The 19,865-nt window shown below is 39.8% G+C and overlaps 1 protein-coding gene and 1 pseudogene across 2 annotated transcripts in view; one reads left to right on the top strand and one right to left on the bottom strand.

Annotated features, from left to right (window-relative positions):
• The window catches only part of HADHB (hydroxyacyl-CoA dehydrogenase/3-ketoacyl-CoA thiolase/enoyl-CoA hydratase (trifunctional protein), beta subunit), a 38,681-nt gene extending 19,939 nt beyond the window's left edge, over positions 1-18,742 (top strand). Inside the window, exons 7-15 of one of the 2 annotated variants that reach the window (XM_006880614.1) lie at positions 2,192-2,379; positions 3,064-3,244; positions 3,860-3,981; positions 11,758-11,837; positions 11,919-11,966; positions 12,771-12,858; positions 13,211-13,285; positions 13,645-13,809; positions 18,560-18,742. In XM_006880614.1, the coding sequence (XP_006880676.1) occupies positions 2,192-2,379; positions 3,064-3,244; positions 3,860-3,981; positions 11,758-11,837; positions 11,919-11,966; positions 12,771-12,858; positions 13,211-13,285; positions 13,645-13,809; positions 18,560-18,595 (983 nt within the window). In that variant the 3' untranslated portion in view covers positions 18,596-18,742. The remainder of the gene's footprint in view (positions 1-2,191; positions 2,380-3,063; positions 3,245-3,859; positions 3,982-11,757; positions 11,838-11,918; positions 11,967-12,770; positions 12,859-13,210; positions 13,286-13,644; positions 13,810-18,559) is intronic. The other variant, XM_006880615.1, reaches the window with a different exon arrangement.
• Positions 10,044-10,520, bottom strand: LOC102872880 (annotated as a pseudogene).
• Positions 18,743-19,865: the final 1,123 nt, after the last annotated feature.

Below are 19,865 nucleotides of genomic sequence, written 5' to 3'. Positions count from 1 at the left end.
GGATTGATGCTTTTGAGTTGAGGTGTTAGAGAAGATACTGAACACACCACAGACTGCTGAAGAACCAATAAGGCTGTTTTGGAAAAAGTGCAAGCTGGGTGCCCCTTAGAGGCAATGATGGTGAAACTTTATCTCCCATACTTTGGGCTTGTTGGGGGTGGTGGTGGTGGCTAATCCTTAGAAAAACACATCATGCTGGGAAAGGTGGAAAGTAAAGAAAAAGGTGAAGGCTTTCAACCAGATAGGTTTACACAGTGACTGCAATAATAGGCTCAAGTACATCTAAGATTACTGCAGGATTGGGCAAGGTTGAGATGACCCACAGTGGACTCAATGGCACCTAGCCATGTGCATTGTAGGATGTTTGGCAGTATCGTTAGCCTCAGCTCATTAGGTGCCACCAGGTGTCCTTTTTATTTGTGACATGTTGCAGACCAAGGGTAAAGTATAATTATCAATAATGAAACAGACACCAGGATTGAGATAAAACATAGAGCATAAAGACAGGGTGCCAGCAGTCTTGATGACTGAAGTGCCTCAAGCCATGCCTCTCTGTGTATTTATTGAGAATCTGTCAGGAAAGTAAACAAAGGGAAATCACAAGGGAGTAGAAAACAAAAACAAAGGATCATGGGGAAGTCTTTTGCTGATAAGGCCAAGTTCCTCTCTGTTGTTTACCTTATGCTTATCTCAGGAGGGAGGGATTCAGTAAATACAAACTAAGGACAATGTTGACTCTTAAGGAATGCCTTAGTGCTGCAGGGTGAATTCTAGCTTGTATTAGGTCTCTCTCATGTCCTGATACAGTATTTGGTTTATTATTAATATTAAATTTTATATTCGGCTTCCCACAGTGACAACCATATAATTGTCCATATATGAGTGTCCTCTAAAATATGAAGTGGTGGCAATAAGAGAGATGCAAATCAAAACCACAGTGAGATACCATTTCACCCTAGTAGCAGTGGCAAAGTATAAAAGCAAGCAATAAATGTTGGAAAGGATATGGAGAGATTAGAGCTCTTATACATTGTTGGTGGAATTGTAAACTGGTACAACCATTCTGAAAGGCAGTTTGACATTTCCTCAAAAAGCTGAACATATGGCCCAGCTATTCCATTGCTTGAAATATACCCCAAGAAAATGAGAACTGAGGCACAAATAGAGATTTGTACAACTGTGTTCATAGCAGCGTTAATCACCACAGCAACAACATGGAAACAGCCCAAATGTCCAACTACAATGGAACAGATTGAGAAATTGTGGAACATTCACATGATGGAATACTACACAGAACTCAGGAGCTTTGATTTTGAAAATCACTACCTAACAGGAGGGACTGGAGAGCATTATGTTAAGTGATCTAACTCTGCTTTGTAAGGACAAATACTGTAAAAGATCATTACTATGGAAATAGAAAGACAACTAGTAAATTGTGTATGAGGATTCAAGGGGGGAAGGTAAGAGCAGAGGGGTGAGGTTGGGCAGGGAGGGTAATCATAGGGTTGCACAATTTGATGGGACAAGGGAATGGTGGCTAAAAGAAATGGGAATGATCCAGGGTAAAAAATAATGAGTAAACCAGTATAAAATAAAAATTTGATTTTAAAAAGATATGATGTGGTTTGCTTTTAAAAAAATAATGAAGTTGAAATTCAAGCTCTGGTGGCCAAGTGGTAAGAAGCTGTGCTGCAATCTTGAAGGCATGCAGTTCGAGTCCACTAGCTGCTCTGCAGCAGAAGGATGGGCAGTCTCCTCCCTTGTGATTAATTGCCTCTGAAAACCCACTAGAGGGTCACGTATGAGTTGGTTCCGACTCTACGGCACACAACTACAAAAACGATAAGGGGGGGAATGTCTTTCTAAAATCTAAAGCTGGGAACATATAAAAGATATTAAACTTTTTGGTTTAGAATGTGATTTGTTTGAGAGTTCATCAAATGAGTATTTCCAGAAGTTGATGTTTATGTGGCGTAAATGAAACTTGCTTTCCCCTAATGTTTTTTTAGTAATTTAAAAAGTTCTCCTGTTTCATATGAAAAGCTAAATATATTAATTTTAAATGTTATACAATACTGAAAACTATTGTACAGTTTTTTACTCAAGAAGCTTATCCTAGCGGTGATATGTAATTTTCTTAAAGCATGTTTACGTATCTGTAACCTGTGTTCCTGTAACATGTTCCCTGTAGCTGTTGGCCTGATTGCTTCTGGCCAGTGTGACGTGGTCGTGGCAGGTGGGGTGGAGCTAATGTCTGATGTCCCAATTCGTCATTCAAGGAAAATGAGGAAAATGATGCTTGATCTCAATAAGGCCAAGACATTGGGCCAACGACTGTCACTGATCTCTAAATTCAGGTTGAATTTCCTGGCACCTGAGGTAAGACTTATAAATTCATATAGAAGGATTTGTGTTTCCAACACATCTTGCTAGTATACTTACAAGGAATTAGAATTAAGTAGGAATCAAGTATGGGCTCAATCAGGTATGCTTAAATCCTTCTGTTAGGTGCAAGGAAAGGTCAGTTATTCAGTCAAGATGAAGTAAAAAAGAAAATTTAATGATCCTGGTTAGAAAATGTTAATTGATTGATAGTAAACAAAAGATAGAAAGAGGATTGATGCCTTTGAACTCTGGTGCTGGAGAAGAGTGTTGAATATACCATGGACTGCTAGGAGAACAAACAGGTTTGTCCTGGAGAGGGTGAAACCAGAGTGTTCCCTGGAGTCAAGGATTCTGAAGCTTCGTCTGACATATTTTGGGCATGTTGCAAGGAGGGACTAGTCCTTGGAAAGGGACATCATGTTTGGCAGAGTGGAGGGGAAGCGAAGGAGAGGAAGACCTGTGGTGAGATGGATCGATTCTGTGACTGGAGCAGTGGGAATAAGTGCGTTTGAGATGGCTAGGTTGGCACAGGATAGAACAGTATTTAGAGCTCTTGTACATAGGGTCGCTATGAGTCGGAAGCGACTCGATGGCACATAACAACAACAACAACAAATAAAACAGAATGCCTCAGATGGCCCTGTTAACAGTGCTCCTCTCGCGTGTCTCCTTCCGCAGCTCCCCGCAGTGGCTGAATTTTCCACAAGTGAGACCATGGGCCACTCAGCAGACCGGCTGGCCGCGGCCTTTTCTGTTTCTCGCCTGGACCAAGATGAATATGCACTGCGGTCTCACACCCTGGCCAAGAAGGCACAGGATGAAGGCCTCCTTACTGACATTGTCCCCTTCAAGGTGCCAGGTAAAATGGTTTGTTCAGCTTTTAAACAAGAAGGATGTTTTGTGCATACTTTGTAGGGATTTCAGCATTGCTCCTAAAGCACAAAACCCTGCAAATGACTTTTCAATAAGTGCATTGTTTCTGGTCCAGAATAGTTAGCCTTCATTTTAAAACACGGACTCAGGTTTCAATTTATCGTAATAATGGGTAAATATTTTAAAAAGAAAAATTCTCATGAAAAGATTCTTGCAGACTTTCTGAATATTTGTAAGTATGTATATGTGTGTATACATACATATGCATATATATATAAAAAATTCTAAAATTTCTGGTACATATGACTTCTGCATAGAATAACCAAATGTGGATAAATGTCTTAAAATAGGATCTGTTCTGGAAAATAATGTATTTGAATTTTGTAAATAAACTAGAATAATAATAATAAATAGGATCTCTTCCTGTTAAAAATCCTTTCAGGTATTTATCAAATTTCTTAAGTATTTAGTTTAAAATGTGATCTCTTAGTAACTGAAAGGCTGCATTTCTGATGAATGGTGTAGTTTCACTTCACTCGTCTCTGGAGATAACATTTAATGTGTGTAGTTCTTTAGAATTACAAAGGCCGTGTTTTTATAGGAAGAGACACAGTTACTCAGGATAACGGCATCCGTCCTTCTTCACTGGAGCAGATGGCTAAGCTGAAACCCGCTTTCATCAAGCCTTACGGCACAGTGACAGCTGCAAATTCTTCTTTCCTGGTAACTGTCAATGCTGTTTCTGATTAGAGTTGACTTTTACATTCTGTACTCCCAACAGGAAAGCCTATAGTATATTTAGTTATGATACATTTTATGAACAGGGGCTTAGAGAATATATTCATTCACAAAAATAAAAAAAGAATATATTCATTCACAAGAATAATAGTATTAAAATACAATCATAAAAAATAGAATTATCCTTATTAATTACCTGATCCCCCCACCATTTACATACAGAAGCCCATTTTGTTTTAGGCACTTACTTGATAAGAAAGCGTTCCTTGCCTGTGCTGAGTCTTGAAGATAAACATAAGAGATAACTATAAGGTGTTGACAAGTGATAGAGTAATCAGAGAACCTTCCCAGAGGAGGTAACACTTGAACAGTGAGTCTTGAAGGAAGAGAAAAACCAGTTAAAGTATAAAGGAAGCATTCTAGGCAAGTGCAATAGCAAGGAAATGCATGAACTGGGCTTCTTTTAGGGAAGAGCTTTGTTGAAGCATACACTATGAATTGAAGAATATGGTATATGAAACAGTTTTTGTTGTTGTTGTTGTTGTTGTTATGTACTGTTGAGTTGGAACCAATCCACGGTTCACCCTTCAGCAAGTTCTAGAGACAGTAAATTGCACTGGAGGAGATGGCCCATCTTTCTCCCATGGAGTAGCTGGTAGATTACCCTCTGAACAACAGATCAGAACTTTGACCTATCCTGTGCCGTCCTCATGATCTCTGATATGCTCAAGCCCAATATTAGGTTCCTGTGTCAGTCCACCTTATTGAAGATCTTCCTTTTTCATTGATCCTCCACCTTTCGTAGCAAGGATGTTTTTCCAGCAACCTTCTCCTGACAACATGCTCATTGTATGTAAGATGAGGTTTCAAGATTCTTGCCTGTAAGAGTACGTTGGTTGCACTTCCTTTAAGATAGACTTGTTTGTTCTTTTGGCAGTCCATGAGATATTCATTGCTTTTCTCCCAACACCATAATGCAAAGGCATCAATTCTTCTTCATTCATCCTTAGTCATTGTCCGACTTTCAGATGCATAGGAAGTAGTTGAAAAGACCATGGCTTCGATCAGCTGCACTTAAGTCTTTAAACTGACATTCTTGCTCTTTAAGCACTTTAGAGAGGTCCTTGATCACAGATTTTCCTAATGCAACATGTCTTAATTTCTTGACTGCTACTGCCAAGGATGTTCATAGAGGACCCAAGAAAAATGAAATTTGTTGAAGTTGGTTGACAACTTCAGTCTTACCTCCATTAATCATGATGTTGCCAGTTGATCCAGTGGGGTAGATTTTTATTTTTTTGATGTTAGGGTATAATCCATATTGAAGGCTATCGTCTTTGATTCTTTTCAGTTAGTGCTTCAAGTCTTCTTGAGTTTCCTCAAGAAAGGTGTGTCCTCTGCATAACACAAGTTGTTGATGAGTCTTCCTCCAGTCTTGATGCCACATTCTTATTTATATAGTCCAAGTTCTTGAAAGATTTGTTCAGCATAAAAATCGAATAGTCAAGGAGGAAAGATACAGTGCTGCTTCAGATCTTTTCCTGATTTTACACTACGTGGTATTTCCTTGTTATGTTCGGACAACTGCTTCTTTGTCTAAGTTTTGGTTTCCTATGAGCACTGGGATACATACAGTTAAACACCTTTCAGTAATCAATAAAACACAAGTAGACATCTTTTTGGTATTTTCTGCTTTTATCCAAGATCCATCTGACATCACCAGTCTATCTCATGACACGGCCTTTGAATAATCTTGAAGATTATATTTGCATGTGATATTAATGGTATTGTTCAATAATTTCCATGTTCTATTGGATCACTTTCTTTTTGGATTTTTGTTGTGTACCATAAAGTCAGAACTGTCCTTTAGCTGACCCTCCAGCAGGTTTTCAGAGACAGTTAATCACACAGGAGAATAGGAACCAATGATCTCTTCCAGTCATTTGACCAGATAGCTGCCAGATTTCTTGGCCTAAGCTAATGAGCACATCCAGGGCTGCATCTGTTTTTTGAAACATGTCAGTTGGCATTTCATCAATTCCTAGTATTTATTCAATTCCTGATATTTCATTCCAGTTCCATATTCCAATTTTTAATGAGAGTTTCACAGCTGTTTTCTCTTCATTTTTTAGTGTTTTCCTATCTGAGTGACTCTACTTTCACTCCTATATCTTAACAATGTTCCTCTGTTATTCACAGGACTTTTGAAGGCTTGTTATTTCAGAGGTGAATGGCCAAACCTGCTTCTTAGTCTGGAAGCTCTGTTGTAACCTGTCCAACCATGGGTAACCCTGATGGTATTTGAAATACAAGTGGCATGGATTCTTCCCAAATCACAGCACGTCACTGCAGTACAGCAAACTGACAGACAAGTGCTGTACCCATAAGAGCAAATGATAAACAAGCAAGTATACACGTCCCCACACTACAAAACAAGCAGAATGACAGCCACTCTCAAGCCACCTCCAGTACAGTGAGTATACAGACAAGTGTTGCACCCGTAAGGCCAAACTATAAAACAAGCAAACCGACAAGTATCAAACTACATGCTATGGAGACTCTGGCCTGACTGGGCACCCCAGCTCCAGTCATTGGCTCAGCTGGGAGAGACACTGTCCAGGCCAGACAGTTTATTTTCTGTTTCTCACAGCATGCATGTGAAAAAGAATGGGCAGAAAATAGTAAGGAGATTTGTCTTCTGATGCTGGTAGTCAGGAAATGAGGATGTTTATTGATTCCAAAATGACTCTCTTGGAATAAATCAACCCTTATTTTGTTTTTTTATCACATTACTCTCTATCCTTTTTGGGGGAAGGAGAGGCTCCTCTATTGACATGTTGCTCTTGCTTGTAAGATGAAGTTTCTCTTCTCTTACTACCTTGGACATGGTCTCCTGGAGACAGCTCAGGTGGTCAGTGTTTCTTTTATGATATAACTCCTCTAACTGACCCCAGCAACCCAGATTTTCTTCTGAGTGCAAGGTAAAGCTCACCAGGACAAGAGTGGATCTGCTCTGTGTGTTACTCCTGCACTGTTGCTGGTTTTCTTCAACTTAAGGTTCTGGTATTTGTCCATTTCAGGGAAATTTTCCTCCTTTACATTTGTACACACACCAAAAAAAAAAACCCCAGCGTTTTTCCCATTTTATTTGACATTTTCAGAATTCATTTTTTTCTTACTTTAAATTGAAAATATAGATAGTTCCTGTGAGTCGCAAACGACTCGACGGCACATAACAAAAACAACAACAGTCAGACTTAGGTATCAAAGAATATCAGATGATAAAGTATTCCTCTTTTCAGAGATTGAGTAAGGTAGCAATTACTCAATATATATTTTCATTTACCATTTTTTAGAGTTCTTCATAGTGCTTAAAAGTATGTTAAGAATATTCCTGTCATCGAGCTGATTCCAATCCCTAGAAACCTTCCCCAGTGTCTGTAAGGCGATAAATCTTAACAAAGGAGCCTTCCGTCTTTCTCTCCAAGAGAGAGTGGAGGATTTGAACTGACGGGGACACATAGGCCTTTGGTTAGCACCATTACACACATAGTCCAGTGTACCAGAACTCCTTTAAATATATTAGAGAAAGGAAAAGAATTTAAACTGCTAGAAAGCAAGAAACAGTAACAGAAAACAAGATGACTTTCTGTAACCAAGAAAATAAAGGGAGTACTAATTTATTCTTTATTCACTGATGCAGTTACGACTGTGAGTATAAATTGTATCTGATATTATGCATATTCTGTTAAAAGACGAGTCTCCCCCTGTTTCTAGGTCCAATTCAAATCCCTGCAGTTATTTATTAAGCTGCTATAGGGAAGGGGAGCTCTGGTGGCGTAGGGACAAGAAGCTATGCTGCAATCCCAAAGGCACACAGTTCAAATACCCCAGCTTCTTTGAGGGACACAGATGGACAGTCTCCTCCTATGCTATTAACTGCTTCTGAAAACTCACTGAAGGTTCAGCCACGGGTTGGGTCCCACTGATGGTACACAACAGCAACAGCAGCATATGTGGAAGGAGCCAGGCAAATATTCATAAGTAAAAACATTTGCTACATATTCCCTGTCTTCACCGTGTAGTATTCAGTGTAGTTCAAAACAGACAGTTAAGTACTTTGATGACGCACAAAGCAAGCCCAGATCCCCTGCTGTGTAGTTTGATTGTGACTCACTTTACCCCCATTAGATAGTGTAGAACAGCTACATAAGGCTTCCAGGGCTGTACGTCTAGGGATGCTGACAGCTGCGTTCTCTTGGAGTAGCTGGTGAGTTTGAACTGCTAACCTTTCTGTTAACAGCTTTGGGCTTTAATCACGGTGCCAACAGGGCTCCTTATAGGAACTGCCAAACAAAAAGCCACATCCACTGCTGTCAACTCATGGTGATCTTCTTTGAGTTTCCCAGGTTGTAAATCTTAACGATCCTCATCTTTCTCCCTATGAGCACGTGGTGGATTTCAAGCACCAGCCTTTTATTTAGCAGCTAGCTGCACTATGAACTATGCCACCAGTGCTCCTTCAGTGACTTATAGTTTATTTAGGTACCAGCGAGTCAACAGCAACTCCCAGCAGCCCTCTGGCGGCAGATCTGAGCCTTGCCTTACCTTGCCCCATCCTCAGATCTCTGTATGAACCCATCTTGTTGCAGGTCGTCCTCTCCTTTTCTAACGCTCCACCTTTCCCAGCATGGTGCTTGTTCCAAGAACTGATCTCTCTTGGAATATACCAAGAGTATGGGAGATGAAGATTCACTGTCCTTGCCTTTAAGGAACACCCTGGTTGTACTTCCTCCAACCCAGATCTGTCTGTTCTTTTTGCAGCTTGTGGCATATTCCCTGTTCTTCACTAATACCACAATTCAGAGGTGTCTGTCCTTCGGCCATCCTTACTCACTGTCCAACTTTACATGCATGGGAAGCAAGTAAAAAGTCCATAGAAAATAGAGCAAATTATTGATTTTTCTAACCAAACAAAATAGATTCCTTTTCTTTGGAAGTTTGGATTTGTCAGAGTTTTCTTTTGAAGTGATGTTAAAGGGCTTATTAAAATGCTATCTCTTTGTACCCTAACTTCTTGATTATCATTTGGGAGAAAGTAAATAGAGTCAGAAGAAGGAAAACCATAGTTCATGTGTTTTCAGGCACCTACAAGTTTCTTCTTTTGTTTGTTTGTTCTTTATATTATTGTTGTTATGTGCTGTTGAGTCAGCTGCATCTCATAGTGAGCCTGTGAACAGTGCATCTGAACTCTGGCCGATTCTGTCCCATCCTTATCATCTCCTACATGCCTGAGCCCATTGTTACAGTCACGGTGTCAATCCATCTTGGGTTTTGAATTATATTATTATTTTATACTGGTCTGTTTACAGAGTTCATGTACATTGTTTTTTACACCATATCTTTCTATTTCCTTCACTCCCACCTCCCTCAACCTATCATATTGTGCAGCCCTATGATTATCAATCCCTCCTGCCCCCGCCCATCCTCTCCCCTCGGCTCCCCCCTTTGGATGCTCATCCTTGTTCTGCAGTAAGGGTCTTATACAGTATTTGTCTTTATGGGACTGAGTTAGTTCTCTCAGCATAATACTCTCCAGTCTCTTAGGTAGTAATTTACAAAATCCTTGTTCCTGTTTGCTGTATAGTTTTCAATCTTTTGTGTGAAAGTAATTTCTCAATCCATTCTATTGTATTTGGACATTTGGGCTCTTTCCACGTTCTTGCTATAGAGAATAACACTGCTATGAACATTGGTATACAATTCTCTGTTTATGCCTCAGTTCTTATTTTCTTGGGGTATATTCTAAGCAGTGGAATAGCTGGGCCATATGAATTTCTATGTTCAGCTTTGGTTTTTTTTTGAGGGATAAGAAGCTTTATTATTTTGACAAATCCTCTCAGTCATTATAGATCTTTTAGTACTGTTAATAAAAAATACATGCTTCTCTATAAAGCATTAAAAACCCCCTCCATCTATGAGATGGCTGAGTCCTCAGCTCAGGTATCTTCAAATGCACTGTTGTATATTTGCTGACCTGCCACGTGTTATTTCTTAGTTGCTTTCTGGATCGATACCATTCTCTGTTTGTGAGCTTCTGTGGTGCAAGTTTTTTTGTGGGGTCAGATTTCTTCAGAGCCAGATCCTGGGATGCACATGTTTGCTGGTGCTCTCGATGCAACTGGACATCTTTCAGCTCCAGGGTGCTGGACTTGGCGATGCCCGGCACGCTGGCAGGCTGCTGTCCTACATCTGGATGAAATCGGCAGCCATCTGCAGCAGCATCTCCTCTTATCTTCGTCCAGTTGTTCACTAGGATCCACCTCTCTGTACTAAGTCTTGCAGTTTCTTCTTCATTAACACCTGGTTATTTTCCAGGCTGACTCAACCTCCTGTGCCAGGAGGGCCTGGGGTGTCTTTACCACAGTTGTGCTGTTGGCCATGGAGCCTCGTGGAGGGGTGCTGGCTGGTTCCGGTTTTATGGATGAGAAATCAGAGAGGTTGATTAGGGCTGAGAGGCCAAGCTCATTCCTCATCTGCCATACTTTGGACTAGTCTTCAGCTCATTGAGCTTACTAAGATCTGTTTCGTTCTCTAGCTATGAGGACCAAAGACCGGTCAGCTCTGACACATGCTAGCTGTTTTGGCTCTTGCTCTGCTCCACCAGTTACGTTTTCTTTTTTTATCAGTTCACATTGGCTTCAGCTGTGCCAGCAGTTTGACTTGGAGCTTTCCTCAGATCATCTTGTTGAGGGCCTTCCTCTCACATTGACCCTTAACTTTTCCAAGTCCTTCTCCAAGGACTGTCTCCCTCCTAACAACATCCCTAAACTATGTGAGTTTCTCTATCCTTGCTTCTAAGGAATACCATGGTTCCACTTTCTGCAAACCAGACCTGTACATTCTCTTGTCAGTCCATGGGATGGATGTTAGTGTTCTTCAACACCACACCTAAAAGGCATCGATGATTCTTCTGTTATCTTTAGTGTTTGTCCACATTCCAGATGCATAGCACACATTTGAAAAGACCATGGCTTGGGTTATGCACATCTGAGTCTTTAAGTTGACATCATTGTACTTTAGTACTCTGAAGAGGTTCCTGACAGCAGATTTTCCCAATGGGACTCGTCTTTTGATTTCTTATCTGCTGGTACCAAGAGTGTTGATTGTAGAGCTGAGTAAATGAAATCATTGACCACTTCCAGCTTTTCTCCATCTGCCAGGATACTCTCTTTTGTCCCATTGGTGAGGATTTTTGTTTTCTTTAATTGAGATGGAATTCATATTGAAGGTTTTGGTAGAGGAACACCTTTCTTTATGTAGAGTCTAAAAGCAGAAGAAAGTGACCTAGAATCTACTGACAGGAAGCAGCTGAGACACAGTCTAGAACAACATATGCAGAAAGATAGGGAGATGCATAAGAGATTATTTTAATTCCAAAATTTTCTCATATTCTGAATCTAAAGAAAAGCAAGACTTTGATTTACATTTCTTACAAGTATGTGCTTTTAAAGTTCCCTGTTTATGTCCCTTATGATCATTGTGCTTTCTGACCAGATCTGCCCTCCTCTTCCTAAAAGGGCTCAGTGGATGTTTTTCAGTTATGATGTGATGGTGAATAAAATGAAAAATTTTGTTAGATAGAATTGCTGTGTTGGTGTATTTAGTTGCTAAGTTCAGAAACAGGGCAGAGACCATGGTTGTCGAAGGGTCCCTACACGAGCTAAAGAACTTAACGTTATTGTCTGGTTAACATTTCAGACTGACGGTGCGTCGGCCATGCTGATTATGGCAGAGGAAAAGGCTCTGGCCATGGGCTATAAACCAAAGGCATATCTGAGGTAAACTAAAATGCTCATGTGAACTGCCTCTGATTTTTAAATTGTTTTGCCTGAACTAACCATGCTGTTTCCCCCTCTTAGGGATTTTGTCTATGTGTCTCAGGATCCAAAAGACCAACTCTTACTCGGGTAGGTAGCAGTGTGTGCCCGTGGACTGTAGACAGAAGTAGTAATGCTGCTGAGGTTACCCGTGCATCTTTTATACAAACTTCAAAATTTTTATAATTGTGTGGTAAAGGGTTTTTAAAGAGTAATAATAATTCCTTATGTTGTTGGTGTATCATTTTATAGTTTTATTCTCCATTTTTTTCCTAAGTCATTTTCACTTGCAATATAGATACAGGGTTATATATTTTTTGTGAAGAGCCTATAAGCATTATTTCCCTATTGTTAACATTATCTGTTAAAAAGTCTTCATTATAGACTTTGGTAGAAACTGCATATCTGAATAATTTATCGTCAAACAAGTTTGCTTCACTGGACTCCATATGTCCTTCAAACTGCCCACGAGCCTTTTCCCATCCCAGCCCTTTCCCACCCCTTACCCTTTGAACTCTGTCTCGCTCTTCACATGAGCCTGTCCTTGACGTTCAGGTATCAAATAAAACAATAGAAAACTTCTCTGACCACCCTATTTTAAGAGACCTTCTTTTACTCCTCTGTCCCCTCTCTCTCTGTTGTCCTTGTGATGTTGATTATCACAATTTTTTTTGTCTACTTGTTAATGATCAGTTTCCATTATTCTAGAATATAGACTTTATTAGAGCAGAGGCCATGTCTGTTTAACACACTGTTATGTCCCCAGCACTTAATGAATGTGCAGTGGTATCAATGAATGGGGGACATTATAATATCTGTGTAAAACTCACTTTGGGGAATATGAATGATGACTTGGATTAAAACAAATTCTTTTTTTTTCTTTTTTCTTTTCAGACCAACATATGCAACTCCAAAAGTTCTAGAAAAGGCAGGATTAACAATGAATGATATTGATGCTTTTGAATTTCATGAAGCTTTCTCAGTAAGTAATTTTAAAGACACATATCAGAGGATTGTAATCACAGTAAATGTAGTCTGTTTGGGGTGAGAACAAGGCGTGGTTTGTAATATGGTAAAGAGAGGCAGAGCTTTACATTTTAAGTGACACTGGCCTTTGTTGCTGGAAGCACTGAGTGACGGAAATCAAGGGCACCCACAATGTCAAAAGCCTTTTCACATTCTTTCAAGATATGCTCAGAAGAAGATTTCTTAAGTGTCTCTGAGAACTGGTTCAAAAATTTGCTGAACTTCAAGTTAGACAAACCTATCCCTAAAAAGAAAGCCTTGAAAGTACACCAATAACAAGGTCTGTGCTCAATTTCTTTTCTTTCTAGGGCCAGATTTTGGCTAATTTTAAGGCGATGGATTCTGACTGGTTTGCACAAAACTACATGGGTAGGAAAACCAAGGTTAGTTTCTGATTAAAAATGTGCTTGAATTTCCAAAGCAGATTATTGTTAAGAGTTTAGTGCTGATAAGAGCTTGAAGGATTTTATGTCTTACTAAAAAAATGTGTTTCTTGGTTAAAAAATAATTACTGTAAATTCTTTAGCAAAAAAGAAAAGCTAGATGTCTACTTTGTCTTTTATTCTTTATATGCTCGCATTAGATGAAAAACAAAACAGATCCTTGGCTTTCAGAATTAACCTAGTCTTTTTCTTTGCTGTAAAGAGATTTGTGATGTGTCTCAAACCATGATTTCCCACCATCTCTCTAGATTCTTAAGTGAACTCATCTTCCCATGTGTCTTTGTTTTTGTGGGAGCCAGGTTGGATCACCTCCTCTGGAGAAGTTTAACATGTGGGGTGGATCACTGTCCCTGGGACACCCTTTTGGAGCCACTGGCTGCCGTTTGGTCATGGCAGCTGCCAACAGATTACGTCGGGATGGAGGCCAGTTCGGCTTGGTGGCCGCCTGTGCGGCTGGAGGACAGGTATGATGTCATAGCAGCTCCATAGAAACTTCTAGACTCTTGGTGGGAAAACAAGCTTGTGCTAAGAACTTTGGTTTAGTTTCATTCAAAACATTCTTAAAACAGTTTATCTGCTGACAGACAGCTAGATAAAAGGCAGCCTTTTTTAGGGGGCTGAGAGATGCATGGGATGTGTACAACTTTAATTGTGATAATACTTTGGAAGGGAAGTGCTACTTAAATTTAATTATTAAAAAGCTAATCCCTCTTTAACTTAACCCTAGGTTCACTCTTTTAACAGATCTTAAATGATCTTGCTAGAGAACTGAACTATATACACTAATGTACCTTATTCAGAAGGTTGACATCAGGATAACTTAACTGCTATTTAGCTGAGGGAAATTGTTATTCTGACAGATTTTTCTTACTTGACTTACAGACACAGCTTCCTATTTGGAAATAGAAGGAAAACTGCTTGTGTGCTTTTTTTTTCTTTCCCTTATGTGAACAGATTTTCTTTTCTTTGAGATTGAAGAAACTTCTGGCTCTGGTCACGATAAATAAATAAAACATACAAAGGCATAAACATTTTTTTAAAGGCATAAACATCTTTTAAAAGCCTTTATTTATAGCTTGTCCTCAGAGACTTTGAAATAACAAAAGACCAGTCATTTCTACGTTAAACATTTTAGACTTTATGAGCAAATAACATTTTTCAATTTGGGTGGCTTCCTCTACAGAAAACTAGAGTCACTTAGGCCATGAGCCCTCCCTCGTGTCTGTCCGTGCCACTTCTCCACTAAAAAGAGAACTAGCTGGTGTGCTGCGCTGTCCTTAGACATAAGCCGCCTGGGATAATGTTCTTTGTTTTCAATATTCTCTAGTTTTAGGTGGCGTTTAGAGCACATCTACACAGTATGGCACCCTCTTGTGGATGAACAAATAGCAACACTCAGTGCCTTTTTTCCTAGAAGTTTGTAGCATGTTGAGGAGGGAGATCTTGCTGAGAACTTCCTTTAAGCCTGACATTGTTTCATTAAGAGCCATATGAGTGGTGCAAATATAATTAGAAGAGTTGAGAAGGAAGCAGTCATTGTGGATCCTGAGCAGGATCTTTCAACTATAGCATATTGACATGTGGGATCAGAACATTCTTTGTCTTGAGGGACTGTCCTGTGCTTTACAGTGACAACCCTAACCTCCCTTGTCTGTACACCCCACAGTACCCAACACACTCTTCCACTGAAGCTGCTAAGACTACCTCCAGACAATTCCAGATAACCCCTGAGGGGCAAAATTGCCTCCACTTACCTGGTAGAAGCCAGCCTAGAATGGAACTCACCCATGGCTCAACTTTGAGCTGAACAGTAGACAGGCCTACAGGGTGATCAGCAACACCAGGAGAGAACATCCTTTGGACAGTTAACTGTACAGGATCCAAAGGGCAACGTTTGTCTAGGGTGAAAGCTCTGAAGGCAAGAGGCTGTTGAGTGAGCAGGGCAAGGGACCGACCATTACCTGGTTTAGAATGAAGAAGGGGGTGCATCTTGGTTGTATTCTCTCTGTATCTATTCATTGTGTATGCTGAGCTAATTATTTGAGAAGCTCTATTAAGAATGTGGCATCAAGATCTGAGTAAGTCTCATCAATAACGTGCATTATGCAGGTGACACATCCTTGCATGCTCAGAATGAGGAGGACTTGAAGTACTTGGTGCAGAGGATCAAAGAATATACTCTTCAATATGGATTGCATCGCACATCAAGAAAAACAAAGATTCTTACCACAGAACTCCTAGGCAGCAACATGGTAGATGGAGAAAATATTCAAACTATCAACAACTTCATCTTACTTGGACCCACACTTAACACCCTTGGTATCAGCAGTCAGGAAATTAGGAGATGATTGGAAAAGTCTGCAATTAGGGACCTCCCCAAATGATTGATTTGTAATGATTTGAGGACTAAGGTGTTTCTGATTCAGGCCATGGTCTTTCTGATCACTTGCTATGCATCTGAGAGCCGGACAGTGAATAAGGATGACAAAAGAAGAATTGATGCCTTTGAGCTGTGGTGTTGGAGAAGAGCATCTGTTGGACTTCCCAAAGAACAAATGAATATATATTGGAGAAAGGCAGCCAGAGTGCTCTCTGAAGGCAAAGATGATAAAACTTCGCCTCATATACTTGAGGCATGTTGCTAGGAGGGGCTAATCCTTGGAGAAGGACTTGATGCTGGGAAAGGTGGAGGGTCTGCAAAGGAGTGGAAGACTCTCGATCAGGTGGATTGACACAGCGACTGCCGCAGTGGGCTCTTGTGTGTCAGGAAGTGTGAGGATGGCACAGGATAGGACAGGGTTCTGTTGTTCTTAGGGTTGTTATGAGTCAGACTCAACTCGATGGCACCTAACAATAACAAGGCAAGAAGGGAGAGGAAAGAAGGACTGCTGGAAATAGGAAACACAGGAGGAAGTGAGAAGAGTCTGTTACAATGTGGAGATCCTAATCAATCATAAAACACAATGTGTACTGTTTGTTGAGTCAAAAACTAACTTGCTCTTAAAAAAAAATAAAATAAGCCCAACAGAACATTCCCTCAGTACAGAACCAGAGATGTGTAGAGCAAAAAAAGATGTTGGTACCTGAAATTGCTTTTAGATAAAACAGAAGTAGGTTGCCCTCTTATGGACCTGTCTAGGACAACCCCCAGTAGTCAGATGTGCCCATCACTCTCGTGTTTGCCTTTATCAGGGATCCCTGGTGAGACAGGGGCTTAGCACTTGGCTATGAACCTGACGGTTGACAGCTTGGATCTCCCCACTCTTCTGTGGGAGAAAGATGAGGTGGTGTGCTTCCCTCATTTAGGTTCCTGGGCTGGTGACTCTGGGCAGTGCTCTGTCACCCAGGGTTGAGTGAGTCCACATCACCTCCACAGCCGTGGACTGTGGATTGGTTCGGTTCGCTTTGCACCGTTATCACAAAATATGTAACTGGTTACTTTGAAGTGCAATGTATACTAGACTGAACACAAGTATAATGTGGCAAATATATATCTATATATTCATGTGATACTCATTTTGGTGTCTGATATGTGTATTTGCTTACTAAATATTTCTGGAGATCTCAATTGACTCTAGAAGGAGGGAAGTTAGTTTTTTTGATTAGAGTAATAGCACTCCAGTTATTATATACCATTAAGTCAGAACCACTGGGAAGGAGTCGTACTGAAGCTTCACAGGAGCAGGATGGGCAGTCTCCTCCTGTGCAATTTACTGCCTCTGAAAACCCACTGGAGGGTCAGCTATAAGTTGGTTCCAGCTCAACAGCACACACCAGCGGTAGCAGTCCAAAAGATAGGCAGATATCAGCTAAGACTTGTATTCAAGGAATTGTAAGTTGGTGTGTCATTATGGTCCCTCAAGTCTGCATCTTAATCTGTACAGAAAAGTTAAGAAGGCGATGGTTCAGGCTTTGGACTAACTCACACTTGGTTTCACATCCTGATTCTACTGCTGAAGAGTTTTATGATTTGAGAGAGTAACTTAACCCTTCAGAGCCCCATTTCTTCTTTAAAAGTCTACCTTTTTTGGCATTTGCTGTGGGGTTCCCCTCCTTTACAAAATGTTATATTGATTTGCATATAAAATAACATATATGCTGTGTTTCATTCATATACATTGTATCTTACACATTTCTTTATTCACATTGTGTTTCATATGATCATTCTCATACTTTTTTAAAATTAATCACCATTGATCTATGCCCACTGTTAGCCCATCTTTTTTAGGTCCCCATTGGGTCTTATCTAATTCCTTCACCCCTTCAGATGTGTTTATCTTATTTTTATTTTTTTAGGTTATATTTTAATTTATTATCCTTTTTTTATTATTAATTTAATGAAAGTTTACAGAGACTTAGGGTTTCCAGTCATTCTTTGTTGCACTTTTCTCCCTGCCCGCCCTCTCCCCACAATTCACTCTTCTCTTTGAAAAGAAAAAGAAAAACTCTTTTCATTGTTATGAAATCCCTCCCCTCAAGTCCACTCCACTATACAGCTTTCCCTCTGGACTTCTGTAATGACAAGAATACCCATTCATATCTCCCTTTTAAACAGTTTTCTCCCTCATCTGTTTCAATGCAGTATATATACATCATTCCTCCCCTCCTTTTCTGTCTTCCCTCAACCCTGATGTCAGTCTCATTTTACAGCAGTGGCTTTATGCAATATTTGTCCTTTTGTGATTGAGATATTTCACTCAGCATAATGTCCTCCAGGGTCATGCATTTTACATAATATTTCATGAGTTCCCTGTTTTTCAATGCTGCATAGTATTCCATTTTGTGACTATACCAGAGCTTCTTTATCCATTCATTTGCTGATGGGCACTTGGGTTGTTTCCAGCTCTTTGCTATTGTGAACAAAGCCACAATAAACATGGGTGTGCAAGACATGTTTATTTTTTTAATAACTAAAAGAGCCCAGCAAGTTCTCATTTCACTGACAAATCTTTGTAGATCTCCTAGGAATCAAACTCTTTACTAGGACTTTGCATATAACCTGTTACCGAATTTAATGATCATAAAACCACTATAAACTAGGCATCAGGGTCCTCATTTTATAGAAGAGGAAATTGTTGAGGATGACTAGTAATTTCCCCAGAATCAGAATGAAAAGTCTGTACACTCCCCATTCTGTGCTGCTTCCTTAGTAATGTTACACTGACTGACTGCATTCACGGCTCTAATTGGATCTTTCACTTTTTTATTTTACAGGGCCACGCTATGATAGTTGAAGCTTATCCAAAATAAATAGATCAAGAAGAGGTGACTGAAGTTTCAGTGATGCACTCACACTAGGCAATGCCATTTCAATGCATTAATAAATGACATCTATTATTCCTCGCTCCTCTTTGGAAAGCAAAATCTGTGGCCTTCTGTTAAATCCTTTCCAGTTAAGCCTTGCCAGTGTTCCAAGCTTTCAAAAACCACGGTTTATTGTCCTTTCAGGGACTTCGTTGTCACCACCGTTTAAGCAGTTGGGTTTGGTCTCTATTTTCATGAAATACTAACACAGTGGTTGTAGTTTGGGAAAGCAGCTAGCTGAAATCTGCAAATTATACTTATTTGTGTCTTAATGTTTTCTGTAGAATACAAACCAATGTGCCTAAATTAATTACAGAAAAATAATTCAAAATCTAAACCATACAACAGATGTTTAGATACATAAATATCTTTGCCAACCTTAATAAAGTGGAGAAGTATTACAAAACTGTTTGCTTGGTTTTTATTATTTTATTAGAAAAAGTAACTTGTTTGTAATTGCTCATCATTTTTGTCAGCTGTGAAGAGATTGTCCTGATTTGGAATAACCCGTTTGTATGTGGTTAGTTTCCTCTGTTGTTGGATCGTAGCAAATTTATTTCACCTTGTGGAGATTTTTGTTTAGTTGAAATGTAAACCGTTCTTGCATTTGGTTCATTTAGTTATACTGCTAGTTTTTTTGACAATCAGATGTCACTAAATGTGTATGCTGCAGGTTTGAAGAAACAAAAGGCTTGATTATGGCCACTTGTGTGAATGTTGTGTTAGGTCTGTGACAGTTACTGGCCATCAGCATCACCCTCCAGTTCTGGGACAGATTGGACAAAGAACCTAAGGTGATCCTCTTTCAGGGATGTTTGAGAGGCCCAATATCATCTCCCCTATGATTCCACTGCTAATTTAAATGAAATGAAGGGTATAGATTTAAAAACAACAACAAAAAAAATTGAAAAGCTCAATATTAATACATATGTCACAAAATCAACTGTTAAAGATTTTTATCCCTTGTATGATTTTAAATGGAAAGGCAAGTTCCAAATGGCACACACACACACCAAAAAAACCACACCCATCGTAATAGCTTTCTCTTAAAAAGGATGCAGGATATTTAAATAAATCCTGCAAGTCAATACAAATAGGACAGCCTAGGGGAGGGAAAGGAAAGAGCTTTGGTGGTCTAATGGGTAAGGAATTGTGCTGTCCGACCAAAAGTAGACAGTTCAAGTCCACCAGCTGCTCCACAGGAGAAAGATAGGCA

Source organism: Elephantulus edwardii, unplaced genomic scaffold (assembly GCF_000299155.1).
Source record: "Elephantulus edwardii isolate Elephantulus edwardi_28Jun2011 unplaced genomic scaffold, EleEdw1.0 scaffold00009, whole genome shotgun sequence".
In the NCBI taxonomy this organism is placed as follows: Eukaryota; Metazoa; Chordata; class Mammalia; order Macroscelidea; family Macroscelididae; genus Elephantulus; species Elephantulus edwardii.
This window is presented reverse-complemented; position numbering and strand designations above follow the sequence as displayed.